A 14,364-nucleotide genomic window follows, 5' to 3' on the forward strand; every position below is an offset into this window, starting at 1 on the left:
TGCATATTCATTTGCATAAATGTAAAAATATATGTTAGCTTATGTTATTTTAACAAATAATTTTTGTTTATCAGAACCCCATATTACTCCACCAATCAATGATCAAACCATTCAAGTAAATAACAAAGAAGAATATCATCAAATACAAGCTATGACATTAAGTTTGTTCAAAACCTTTTTGTCACAGTCAAGAGGGGCAGAACTAACAACTGTGAGCTGCAAAGAACACGTGGGACAGATGTAGCAGATGTTACAAAAACAAATGGCTGCACACAACCTTGCAGAGGCCATACATCCAACTAATGGAAGATAGTTTAATTAACTTTAATTAACAGATTGCAGAATGGGTACAGTACAGTACAGCTCAATACACACAATTGTTAAGGGGATGCAGACCAGAGAAAGACTTTCGACTTGTTTACATCAGGGTCCCCCATTTTCAATTCGTAATGAAATTGCTATTATGTGTCTGCATGAACACACAACTGTAACTGTACTCAAAAATAACAAAATAAGGGTTGTCTCAGTTCACAACTATATTGGTCAAGTTTTGGGTGGGACTTGTTTGCGTCCCTACAGCTTCTTATTCAATTGAGCAAGATGCTCGGTTATGTCACACAGCCAGTTTGCATCTGACAGTTCAGACAATATTTCTTCAACCCTTTGTTACCTATTCCGCCTGGATCTTTTTTGTATTTTGGGCTGTAAAATTGTCAAATAATGTCTGAGGAGTAAGTGCTTTTGGCTTTTTTCCTTTGTTACCTCAGATGTTCAACATACATGTATGTGTAAGAATGTGTAATAACTAAGGCTGTCAAAGTTAAAGCTTTATTAACGCATTAACCCACAATTATTTTAACACTGCTATTTTTTAACCCAATATTAATGTAAAAAAAAAATAATAATAATAATTTTTTTACCTGAGCTCTTGGGGGGCCACATCAAATGACGTGGCGGGCCGGATTTGGCCCGCGGGCCGTGAGTTTGACACCTATGCTCTATAGAGTCTACTGTAACACTAATACAGATAAATCAGATGATGCGTTCAGCAATTTGATCACTTTAATCTTGAAACTTGAAGGACTCTTCAAGTTACTCTTCAGGGTTACTCTCCTGGGTATTGCTTGCTATACAATAAATAATTACAACCATCAGGTACTGTACACATTTATATATCCTCTAACGTGCAGTTAAACAATATATTATATTTGAATAAACAAACAAACTCTAAATAATATCTAAAATGTATACTAAAAAGATACTGTATATATTTGGCCTGCTGCTGAGGTTTGTTTATTGTTTACAATTATATTTAAATAAACAAACATCAGGTATTCCATGTATGTATACTAGTGTTAGGATATTTCTGATCCATAAATCATATAATATCTAAAACTCAACTAATCTTAAAGGAGCACTTTACCGATTTTCAACCTTAATCCTGTTGTTCTATTATGAGTAGGACATGTGATAATCTGACATGTAAGTTAACTCACCAACCTGTTCTGTGTCTCCAGAGCTCAGCCACATCGGCACCCAGAGAAATTCCTCTGGGTGATGTTACAGAGAGGAGTGCGGACACTATTTCCTCAATCATTTTCAACTAGTAGACCCAACTCGAGGAAAGTTGAATAAATGGTTGAGGAAGTAGTGTCTGCAGTTCGCTAGACGTCTGCTCTCCTCTCTGTGACGTCACCCGGAGGAATGCCAATGCGACTGACCTCTGGAGATACAGAACACAACACAACTCCTCACAACAGACCAATATAGGATTATGGTTGAAAATCGGCAAAGTGCCCATAAGTATTGTACACTGAGAAAATCAGGTGGGCCTAGCCAATTGACAGACCCAGTCAGGACATGAAGATGATCTGGAACCAACTGGAGTGAACAGCTCAAGACAGAGATGACTGGAGATCGCTTGTTGACGGCCTATGCCCCAGAAGGGGTAGTAGGCGTAAGTAAGTAAGTCAGGACAGCTGAAAACTGGAAAATGTTCCGCCGTCGACTAAAAACACACCTCTTCAATTTAACATGACGATGTCACGTGCATCCATGTTTCCCCAGACATCGCTCTGTCTGTCACCACTGATACCCTCATGACAGATTATCCGATTGAGAGTTGAAAATGGTCTTCATGCTTGTCATGGGAAGGGTGACGAGGGCCCATGGGAGACAATTCACGTTAGGGAATATGCCTGGGGCACACGTCGAGTACTTCAACAAGTGATGGAAAGGCCCCTGTCCGATTGAAAACTTCTGCTAGTGAGATACGTTTCGTTGCTACTTGTCTGGGTTGAGAACTTCTCTTCTTCTTGCTCCTCAAGATGTCTTTGTGACAAAATTAAGCAATCTGCTTTGTTTCTCCATTATCCTTAACCTATAAAGACACCTAGCTAGTGGAAGACTTCCGTCTTCTGTATAATGCGTGGGCTACATGGTTTCACCAAGGAAACTATGAAAGAAGGAAGGTGCCATCAAATCAGAATAGCAGCGTTCTATGCTCGATGCCAGTTTTATTGAAGCCTGTATTCAAATTTAAAATATACAAGCTATCTGAGGAAATATACATCAACCGATATATCAAACCTTAGCTAGTTAACAATGCAACAAATTGCTGATGATTATGACATCTGAGGTAATAACCTGTTTAAACGAGAAGATGGCTGATCCCATTCAATGCCATGTTGGCCGAACTGAAAGTTTCGACACTTGGCACCGATGTGCGTTCACACGCTACACAGTGATGTGATGACCCTTCCTTCTTTTATAGTTTCCTTGGGTTTCACTGGAATTCTGTTGCTAGGGAACAGTACTTTGGACCCAAACGTATTCCCTATCAAGTATCGCATTAGCAAACATTGCAACAGGAAATAAACGTGGGTCCTTTTAGAATCTTATCATTGTCACTTTGAAACGGCTATACGTTGAATTAGCCTAAGTTGATTGAGTGCATTTGCGAAATGCACTGCCACTCAAAAGAAATCATATATACACAATATAATTGGAGGAGGTTGTTGGGGATTGGTGCAGAATCAAAGTGGGTCGACAACGTACCAGCCTCAATCTCTCTCTCGCACTTGTTTCTGTATAACAGAAGCATAATATGGAAATGTTATCATACTATCCTATATTATACTAATACACTTATTCAGAGACAGCATTATCAAACCGCATGAGACCAGTGTGGTCCTGACCCATATACTGTATGTATGGAACGATTATGTCATATACCAGAGCCTATTGCTTTAGAATAAATAATATAAACCAGGCCATATTCAAATATTGTCTGGTCTGGTGTGATGTTGGCGTAGTACAGGCTATCATTTCACTGATTGCTTTAGTATTGAGAAGCTTAGCTCTGTGCTGCATCCTCTCACCAGGCTCCAATACAATCCAAGTCTTCAAAAAACATTTTGAACAAGAAGGAGGGCTGCAGCGTCTTTGTAGTGTGAATCCATGTGTTCAGAAGGTGCTCTTTGGATATAGGGGAGCCAGTTGAAAAAACACAGAAATTCCAGGCACTCTTCATGTATAAAAAAGCTTTAAGGTGATGGATGCCTCGGGGTCTTGGCCAAGCTTGTAGTGACTGCTCTACATGCACCTCCGAGGCATTGGATCAGTTATTCACCGCCGTCTGTCCGTGGTCCTGTCAACTGATTAACAGACTGTTAACAGATTAACAGTCAACGCGGTTTCATTGCTGGGTTAAGTACTTCTATTCTATTCACATAATACGCTTACTTCATATATCTACTCCATTCACATATATGCCTACCACTTGTATCTATTGCTATGTCCGCCTACTACAATCTCATGAGCTGTCTAACGCCTGTCCCGTCTCCCTGTCTTCCTATGACTTGCTGTCCTGGAGTGTTGACCGGAGTGTTGGACGTCCCGTGACGAAGGCCGGGAGATTGCGACCCCCTCTGCGTGCCCCCCTGTCTTCGGAGGTCTCGTAGTGGTGACCGGAGTGCCGGATGTCCCGCGATGATGTCGGGGAGTTCGCGACCCTCTCTGCGCCACCCCCCCTTCCCCCTGTCTCCGGCTGTCCCTGAGCAACGACCGGAGTGTTGAATGTCCCGTGACTAAGACGGGGAGGACGTGACCCTCTTGCGCCGCCCCTGTGCCTCAAATAGATCCGCTATCAACTCTATCTTTAATCTTTCAAAATGTTCAGTTGCTATCGCTATTAGCTCTATCTTTAATTTTTCAAAATGTACAGTTGCTATTGCATGCACTCATCTGTGTTTCACCACACACATGAGTGCATGCTTACCAACTGTCCGTCTGCAACACTACTATCACCGACATCTAAGAAGGGAGATCCCCCCTTGAACGGCCCTTCTAAGGTTTCTCTCCTCCACATTGCCTGTGGAGCTTTTTTTCCCTATTGTTAGGTTTTAGTGAGTTTTTCCTTACCTTCGCGTGGGGTATGTCTGGGAGTGCTTGCATTCTTTCATTTATTTGCATTCATCTAGTGTTCTTGTTCTGTTCTTGACTTATTGTTATGTTGTCTTCTTGACTTGTTTAAAGAAGACCTGTACGGCCCATGGGGACATTAACGTGTGTTGTCGGGCCCTATAAATAAATTTGATTTGATTTGATTTGATTTAATAAATTGCTTGGTTCATAATTAGAACAATAAAAAAAACACAAAAAAAACATGTTTCGGCCTCTCTATCGGCCTTCTTCAGGGCATACATTTATTTTGAAAAAATGTGTATGCCCTGAAGAAGGCCGAAACTTTTTTTTATTTTTATTATATGACCCAAGCAATTTAATAAAGCTTTTTTATACATGAAGAGTGCCTGGAACTTCTTTGTTTCTTCAAACCATGATACATGTCCTTATAAAACCATGATACGTGTCCTTTTAAAACCACAATACATGTCCTTTTATAACCACGATACATGTCCTTTTAAAACTATGATACATGTCCTTTTGAAACCATGATACAAACAGTTATGAGTTTCATAGTTACACATGTAACAGGGCAACTTAGATGCTTTATAATAATGTTTGATAATAATAATTATTATATTTTATAATATAAACATATTATGTAATGTTTGATACAATATTAGTTAGAGTGCTGTGTTCATTCATATAGGTAAAGACAGTAGAGGTTGAGTACTTTATTATCTAAAGATGGTAAGTTAGAGCACTGTGTTCATTCATAGTTAAAGAAGCTGAGTACCTAAAGATGGTAAGTTAGAGTGTGTTGTGTTCATTCAAAGTTAAAGACAGTAGAGGTTGACTACTTTATTATCTAAATATGGTAAGTTAGAGTGCTGTGTTCATTCATAGTTAAAGACAGTAGAAGCTGAGTACTTTATTATCTAAAGATGGTAAGTTAGAGTGTTGTGTTCATTCATAGTTAAAGACAGTCAAGGTTGAGTAGTTTCTTGTAATATATCACATTCACACTCCAAAGTGATTTAGATTAACTTCACAACTGCAAATACATGCAGTCCAAGAAACTTAAAAACAGACTCATATGGTTCTTCAGTGAAATGGTTCATTTAATTCCATTCTCTTCACACCACCACCATGCACTAGCACTGTTTATGTTTACCGTTTTCAACTCATAGGGACCAACCCCCTCAACCCCCCCGACCACCCTTACCCCAGTTTCCCAGCTAATCCCCGCGTCGTCCCTCAACAAACTATAACTCTTGTCCAGTCAGCAGGTTGTGACAGAGGGTTTTGGGGGGGGGGGGGGGGGGGGGGAGAAGGAGAGAAGGAAGACGATTCTCACCGTTGAGGTGAATCAGTTTACTATCCATCAGGGAGGGATTAGGTTACACTGACATGCAGGTCTCACCCTCTCATTGGTCATCGCTTTTCTGACAGGACTGCTTTCTGTCTGTGCATGTTTATTTTCTTTATCTTTTTGTTTAGGTGCTGAGAGAAGGGTTTACATTTCATTCATTCATACATTTATAAATTTTGTACATTTGGCCGGCGTTTATGTTATGCAAATGTCCTGTAAATTCCCTTGTTCTGTATAATTAAAAAGAAAGAAGTCCAAGTGAAAGGTCTCTTTTTTTTATCTTTTTCTTTTTTATTCATATCAAAAACACAACATCAATATTTAAGCATATACAATACATTATAAACCCATTTCGTACAATGAAAGTTGTACCCACAAGCCACCAATATAAACTTAACTCATTAACATTGCACATCCTATATACATATTTACAAAATTAAATCACCACTAGGCATTAGGGAATCTCAGTTTGTAAGAATATCGGATTACATTCCTTTAGCCTTCATGGCTCCAGCTTTAACAGACAATATCCTTATCACTGACTGAAATCTATGAGGGCTGTGTCCATACACTGTGAAGACTACCGAGTAGGTAAACTACTCTGCGCTATGCTGTCTGTGCTGTATGTGTATCGCATGGCTGATTACCATCTAACATCAGCAGACGGTTGGGGGTAGCAGTGTGGAACGGGCTGACATCAGCAGAGGAGCTGATCGGGGATCTGTTAATAATGAGTCAGATCTGATAGAGACAGGCTTTGGTCAGGTGAATTAAAGCTGATTGAGGACCTGATAGTGGAGCAGACGAGGAGTTTTTGGGATGGCTGACTCAGCGTGTTCCTGTGGGAAGCAGAGCCTTCCTGCGACGCCGTCACACGATATAGAGATCTCAACGGACTCAGTCAGCGCAAACATACAACTGTGTGTGTGTCTATGTGTGTGTATGTGTGTGTGTGTGTTTGTGTGCTGAAACTATTTTTGTCTCTCTTCAGATAACGGCTCAGTCTCTCAGGTGTGATCAGACAGGTGTATCTCCGTGTCCTCTATCTCTGGCAGGTTTCTCGACTCTTAATCCTAAGCGTGATTTTCTCTCGTTTTTAAGGATCGTCACACCTCTGTGCCCTCACGTGGGTAGAGGATCCCTGCTGATCCCAGTCCAGGGTAGAAATGGCCATTGAACTGGCTGAGAATGGGGCTACTGTACCCAAGTGAAGAGTGAGTTGGGGAAGAGGAGAGTGTAGGGGGAGGTGGTAGTGGCGATGCCCACTCCGGGGCAACGGAGTTGGGGGAGTAACTGCCAAAGCCCCCGGGCTGTGTAGGCCTCTGAGCCCCATCCATAATGTGCAGGGGCCTGCTCAGCCCGTCTCCCACGATCTCATTGGCTCCCCCGGACGCCACTCCGGACATCTCAGACAGGAAGCTGCTCAGGCACGGTGCAGGGCCCGAAGGGGATGGGGACGGGATTCTGTCCGAAGTCGGAGAGATGTCCAGGCCGGGGTTGCCAGGGTGTTTGGGGCTGCCCCTGTCACTATCGCCGGACTCTGGACCCCCTGACCCCCCCTCTCCACCAGACAGGGAGTCGGACTTCCTCTTTCTCTTACGGCGGAAGTTTCCGTTGTCGAACATCTTCTCGCAGTTCGGGTCTAGTGTCCAGTAGTTACCCTTCCCTGGAACATAGGAGAAATGATATGTAAGAGATTGCTAGAGTTCAGTCAAAGCTAATTACTAGATTAAACAATATAACGCTGCTGGCGGGACAAAACCTCATAACTCCATTTAAACTTTTTTTTTTTTTTATATAAATCAACCCCGTAGATCATCCTCCATATGTGTGTGTGGGTTTTACAAAGTTTAAACAATCTGTCTAAACCTCCTAACTCTATTCACCCTCAAATCTGTGTTCGTTTTTTTCATCTGCTGAAAAGTTGGGATTTTGGAGTTATGAGGTTTTGTCCCGCCAGCAGTGTAAGCTAGTGACATCCAAATTGTTATGAAAAGATGTTCAAAACACAACACATACAAATAAAAAAGATACACATTTGTCAAACAGCTGGGAAGATAAGTACGTTTATAAGTAATTCAATAAATACCTGGATCATCCTCATCTCTCGGCACTTTCTTGAAGCAGTCATTGAGTGAGAGGTTGTGTCTGATGGAGTTCTGCCAGCCTGCCTTGCTCTTGTTGTAGAAGGGGAAATTGTCAGCCACATACTGGTAAATCTGACTCAGGGTCAGTCTTCTATCGGGGGCACCGTGGATCGCCATGGCGATGAGAGCGGAGTAAGAGTAGGGCGGTCTGACCAGCTTCATCAGGTCCTCCTGGGAGGGAAGAGAAAACCAGCCCAGCTCTCCGCCCGGGCCCCCGGTTCCGGCCGGCCCCAGGTAGGGCCTCTGCATGCCGTAGTGCTGGGGCACGAAAGGGGGCCCGGGGTTCCCTGGCGGCACCGTGGTGGTCAGGTAAGGTGGCGCATTGATCCCGGAGCCGTTGAACCAGAGGTAAGGGTTGGAGACGGGGGTGGAGTAGTCGCCCAGGTCGTAGGAGGACGGCGTGGTGCGCTGGGGGCTCGGTAGCGAGGGCGGAGGGTAGTAACAGTCACTGTACATGCTGAGCTCGGGGGGCTCCTGGCCCAGGCTGGGGAACTGGGGGCCACACCGAGGAGGAGACTGGCCCTGGCCTTCGAATGAAGACATCGTCGCTTTGTCGTTTCTCGCCTCTCCAAGTCTTTCCTTCAGTCTTTTGTCCTTGGTTGGTGTGTTGCTTCAGAATCTTTAGCCTCAAATTCGGGGGTTAAATCTCCCTTCTTTTGTTTAGTCCTTCTTGTTTTTTTCTCTCTCTACTTTCCCTGTATATTTCCAGTCTACCTCTAAGCTGTCTGCCTCTTTGGCTCTATGTAGTGTGTCAGAGATGTCACCTGTCACACCTGTTTTATCTGTCTCCCTGGAAACACCCACAGTCTCCTCTGATTGGTTGTTTTCTCAGGTGGTTTTTCACCTTTTTTTCTTTCTTGTCAACCTGTGTCTTCAGGAGGGGGTTTCACGATTTCAATTAAGGATTTTTCCACACTCACACCAGGCAACCATTCATCTAAAGCCCACATAAATCTGAACAAATATTCAGAAATAGTAATGAACCTGATTAGATATTTTGAACACCTTTTTCCAGAAAATATAAACAAGAGAGCCACAAGCACATTCATGAAGAGACAATCATCCCATTCCCTGGACAGGAGTCACAAACACAATAAAACACAAAACAGCCAATCATTAATGAATACAGAATTCCAAATACAATTGAAAAAGAGATGCACTTTGTGGATGTAGTAGTGGCAGCAAGCCATGATTTAATAGGGATGTGGTGGCTAAATGTTCTGACTTATAATTAACTGTTCACAACAATGGAATTACATTGTTGTCGATGAGTGCCTCGATTCTCTGGTTTATAGCTTTAGTAGAAAGTTATTTGTGAATGAATGAATGAAAACTTTATTTAACAGATTGCACAATGGGTACAATACAGTACGGCTCAATACACACAATTGTTAAGGGGATGCAGACCAGAGAAAGACTTTCGTCTTGTTTACATCAGGGTCCCCCATTTTCAATTCATATTGTGTGTTTATGGTAGCCTGCTTTTTCATTCTTAAAATAAAATTTAAATAAATATTGCATTCCTGATTCTTCCTTCAAAGAGTTAAATTGACCTCCACGGGCACCTTTCTAAATGATTGTATCCAGCAGCGTGCATAACCTCAGTGGTTCTGTGGCCCCGCGGGTTGTGGCAGCAGGTGGTGCACGCGCTGCGGAATCAAGAACCATCATCCAGGAAGGCGCGTGACGTCAACGTAGCTCTTCGGAACATTTTCTGGACACGACGTTCGTTTGTTTCTGAAGAGAAGACGTCTGGAAGAACCAACTCGACGGTAAGTTTAGTAACCTCTTTCAAATACGTTGAACACCCAGCGTTAGGTAGACATTTTAGACCCACGTTAGCTAACCTTACTAACTTAACTTAGCTAACTTAACTATTGTTGTGTCTTGTGTGTATTAACTTATATCAGTCTCTCGGACTCGACGCCTCTGACGAGAATATTGACGGTTTGTAGACGATGGCCGCTTCACCTTCCTCCCCTGATGGCAGCGGCGACGTGATGCTGGAGTTGACCAAGGATGATTTGGAGAGGATGGTTGAAAATGTCGAAAGTAGATCAGGTTTGTCCCATTATTTTAGACGGTTTCACTGGAATTGTGTCGCTCGGGAACGGTTTGGACCCGAGTGTATTTCCTTTCTACTATTGTATTAGGAATTAGTAAACATTGCAACAGGAAATAAACTAGAAATAAAATGGTTGTCACTTTGAAACCGTCTATATAGCAGCTGTGTTACTGGACTTTTTGGAATATAAAGTGACCATAACATTAGGCTACATTTAGAGTGATGCAATATAAGAGCCTGGAATATGGGGATTGGTTTAATTTGAACATTTTATTCAAGTTATCAAAATAAGATCATGTATCAGAGTGACTGATCTGGCCATATTATAGGTTTCACTCCTGTTTCTTTTATATCCCAACCCAACCTACAGTATATTATTCTGAATTGTTAAATCAGCCCTAAATCACTCATAACAAATATCCATTGGGGACCAAATCCTCCATTCAATTTGAGGTTCCTTGAGTGAAACAGTTTGAGAACCCCACTGATTAATGTAGGCTAAAACTCTTGTACTCTCTCCTCCTGTAGTACAGTTGACATGGATGGCCTATGACATGGTTGTGTGGCGGACCGGACCAGAGCTCCGGGATTCCATGCGGAGGCTGGAGGAAGGCTATCTGAGTTGCAGGGCGGCTGTTTGTGGGGAATCGGACCATGACATTGACCGGAGTCCAGAGATCGATGGGTGTTCTGAGCATGTGGATCCAACTGCCACCCCACAGACCGATATTTGATGTGATATTTCATATTCCCCCAAAATGATGGATTGTTATATATTCAGAGGGTATTGTGTCAATTCACCCTGTTGTTGTAGGTGCAGATTTGTAGTGTTCTCTGTTTTACCCATTTAGTGTAATAAAAACAAGTTTTGACTGAAACTGTCTTTGTAGCCTTTTTGTAAATCTGAGGCCACATCAAACGGAATCCTGGTAATTTAGATAAGAACATTATTGTTCCAGAGGGGAAACTGTAGCATTGTTTTGTCTGCACATGTTTTGTTACATGGTAATAGGATAGAAATGTAGCCCCCTAAGCCCCAATGAGAATAAAAGATGCCAAAAGAAATATAATCAAATAGACAATAGACTCAAACAAAAGTGTAGGAATACAAATTAATTTGATGCCCTAAATTATATTCACATGTATTCAGGCGAAGTGATTCTTGAGACTAAAGCCAAGTTCTTATTCACCCCCCCCCCCCCCCCCCCCCCCAACGTGTTATTATCCTGTTTCTCTAGATGGAGAGAAGCGGAGAACAAAGGGGCTGCTCCAACACCATCGATCTGGACGATGCACTGAAACAGCTGGAAGCCATGTCTCACTCCATGGATCAACTGGCACGTACGTCTGAGCTACAAAACGTACCGCAGAGTTCAATTACCCCGCCGAGAGTAATGTGAAAGTATGCAAATCGCACAATGTAACTTGCACTAGATCTGAAACGTGATTACGGGGTTAAAGTACACCCAACTGCTCCGCAATGTAGCCGTGCATGTAGCTAGACTCCCTTGGTGTAATGTCTGTCAGATGGCTTCCTGCTGATGGGGGAGATAGGAGTAACTGTGAGGATCACACACACACACAGGTTTTTACCCATCTCACCATTTGATGTAAGATATAATGTTGTGGCTTTATCTCTGCCAAAGGGGACGGTTGGTGGGCAAACAGGCAATCCGACAGTAATCCTCCCCAGAACGTGTCAGCCCTGACGGGGAACTATCGGCTTGCACTCGTGTCTCAGAGCCCCCGGAGGCCGGAGGAAATGCAGTGGCTTTGTTAGATCATCACATCCAAACTTGAAGGAGATACGGAGGGGGGGATTTTGGCTCGTCGCTGTGACACTTTGATATATCTTGGTTAAGAATGAGAAGGAAAAAAAAACATGTAGCTGTGATCTCTGTGATAATGTAAACTACCATACCCTGTAGCAATTAGCGTTCGTTGTGAAAGAACAGCGTTTTCAGATAACACAACCAACAGTATGTGAGGCTTTTGAAGAAGAACGTGGAACCAATTACAGTGTCTGTGCAATGCAGGGCTAATTAAACTAATTGACATTACCCACTACATACAATCAGATGCAGTGTGTAAAACTCTTGTGTCAGCGGATTCTTTCTGTTCTTTTCTTCTGCGCTAAATGCCTGCAGTGCGGACCCAGCTGAGAGAGTGTGATCTGATTGTGTGCATCGGCCACCCGCACAAGGAAGTGTCCCTGGAGAGAGTGGGGCGAAGAGGAGCACAAGCGGCTTCCCGAGCTGAGCCGGAGGAGGGAGGGCGAGAAGAAGAGATGGATGGTGGTGCATATTTTCAAACCTTTATGTAAACTCGAAAGGCAACTGAGGTTCCCTCATTTACAGTCACGTCGAGTGTACATACAGAGTTAAGCAAAAAAAAAGGGTAACAATCAATTCAAACATGTCCAACTTGATTGACAATGGTTGGAGATCATTGTTTTAAACTCTGCAACAGAGGGGAGAATCTCAAGCTTTAGGGACTGTTGGAGTTAATTCCATGCGCTAGGGGCATCATAGCAAAATGCTGATTTACCCTGTTCCAAGCAAACTCGAGGGACCTTAAGAGCAGCCAGTCACTAGAACGGGTTCCATCGGTACCAACATTGATTCCAATAATGATATAGTATAAGGAGGTAGCTTACCAATAAGGGCCTTAAAAATGAACAAATACCAGTGTTTGTTGCGCCTCTCCATCAGCGAGGACCAACCAACCTTCTCATAAAGGACACAGTGATGAGTGTCGTATCGATCATTAGTGATGAATCTGAGGGCAGAGTGATATACAGAGTCCAAGGATTTAAAGGTTGATTATGTCACCATACTCCAGGACTGATAAGAAAACTGCTTTGACAACTCTCTTCCTACTAATCAAAGGAAAGCTGTTTCTGTTTCTGTATAGGAAGACAATTTTCTGATGTAACTTGGAGGCAAGGTTGTCCACATGGAATACATTTTAATTTAATTTAATTTTTTTTGGCATTTTTACAGCTTTATTGGTCACGCAGGACCGACAGGAGAGGGCGAACGGGAGGAGAGGTGGGGAGGACATGCAACAAATAACGACGGGAGCTGGGATCGAACCCGGGTCGGCCGCATAGGTGTGCGAGGCACTATGGTATGCGCCACGAGGGCGCCCCAAATTTAAACATTTCTCATCTAGCCACACCAAGATATGTATATGCACGGAGTGACTCTTAATACTAGAACCACTTACGGTAGATATGTGTAAACCATCATATTCAATGTTTCTGTCTCTAGAAATACAAAGCATTTTATTATAACTACGATGCGATATGGCCAGCAGCGAGGGCATAATGATTAGATAGACGGACTGCACCAGAACTGGAATGTCACAAGTGCGGTGTTTCCCAACAGGTTTTAATGTTATTTGTGGTGGTGGCAGGCTAACACACCATTGAACCATTGTTGGTACGGTACTGGGTGGGTATGATGGGTACTGGCTGGAGTATGAGGGGATCTGGGTCTTGGGTCAGATGTATTATGTGATTTAGTGTGGGTGGTTCTTGGATGTCGTGTGTTAATGTTTAGTGTTTTTATGTGGCCCCCAGGAACAATAGAGCTATATTAGTATAACTATATGGGAAACACTGCTGGTGGGATCCCCCCATATGGAAAATATGTATAGAAATATCTGCACTCTGACCTCCCTGGTGAAATGCATACATACTGTATTCTGTGTTTCTCAGAGGGATATGTTGCTGGTCTCCCCGGCTGTATATGTACCACTATGCTATGCTCGCTTAATATCACAGCTGTATATGTACAGTAACGCTACGCTATGCTCGCTTAATATCACAGCTGTATATGTACAGTAACGCTACGCTCGCTTAATATCACAGCTGTATATGTACAGTAACGCTACGCTATGCTTGCTTAATAGCACAGCTGTATATGTAATGCTATGCTTGCTTTATATTACAGCTGTGTATGTACCGCTAGGCTATGCTTGCTTCATATCACAGCTGTGTATGTACCGCTAGGCTATGCTTGCTTCATATCACAGCCGGGCAAATTAACATAGAGTGAAATTAACTTAAAGATCCCCTGTAGCATTATATATTACCTACATAAACTCTGGGCCACTTGGGTCACAAACACTCACCCTGAAGTTGTTGAAATGGTACAACTTCTCACAATTTAAACGGAGACAATGTCTTTTTTCATTATTATGTGAGTGTTTGACAAATACTAAATTCTATAAAAAGACATTGTAAAACGAGTGCTCTAAAATCACGTTCTGGGAAATCATTCTTCTATCACTTTATTTTATTCTGTTCTTGTAGATTAGAAAATTCAGTAACACGCCTTTGTCTGTGGGCAACAGTAATTGTGACATATTTT

At 42.6% G+C, this 14,364-nt stretch overlaps 1 protein-coding gene across 1 annotated transcript; it reads right to left on the reverse strand.

Moving 5' to 3' along the window:
* Positions 1–6,035: 6,035 nt before the first annotated feature.
* Positions 6,036–8,657, reverse strand: foxi3b (forkhead box I3b). The gene is made up of 2 exons (XM_084331562.1): positions 7,866–8,657; positions 6,036–7,442 (listed from the first exon to the last, which is right to left on the reverse strand). Exons 1-2 carry the CDS (start codon positions 8,464–8,466, stop codon positions 6,883–6,885), a joined length of 1,161 nt encoding a protein of 386 aa, XP_084187688.1. The 5' UTR covers positions 8,467–8,657; the 3' UTR covers positions 6,036–6,882.
* Positions 8,658–14,364: the final 5,707 nt, after the last annotated feature.

This window comes from Notolepis coatsorum, assembly GCF_963971535.1.
Source record: "Notolepis coatsorum genome assembly, chromosome: 16".
NCBI lineage: Eukaryota > Metazoa > Chordata > Actinopteri > Aulopiformes > Paralepididae > Notolepis > Notolepis coatsorum.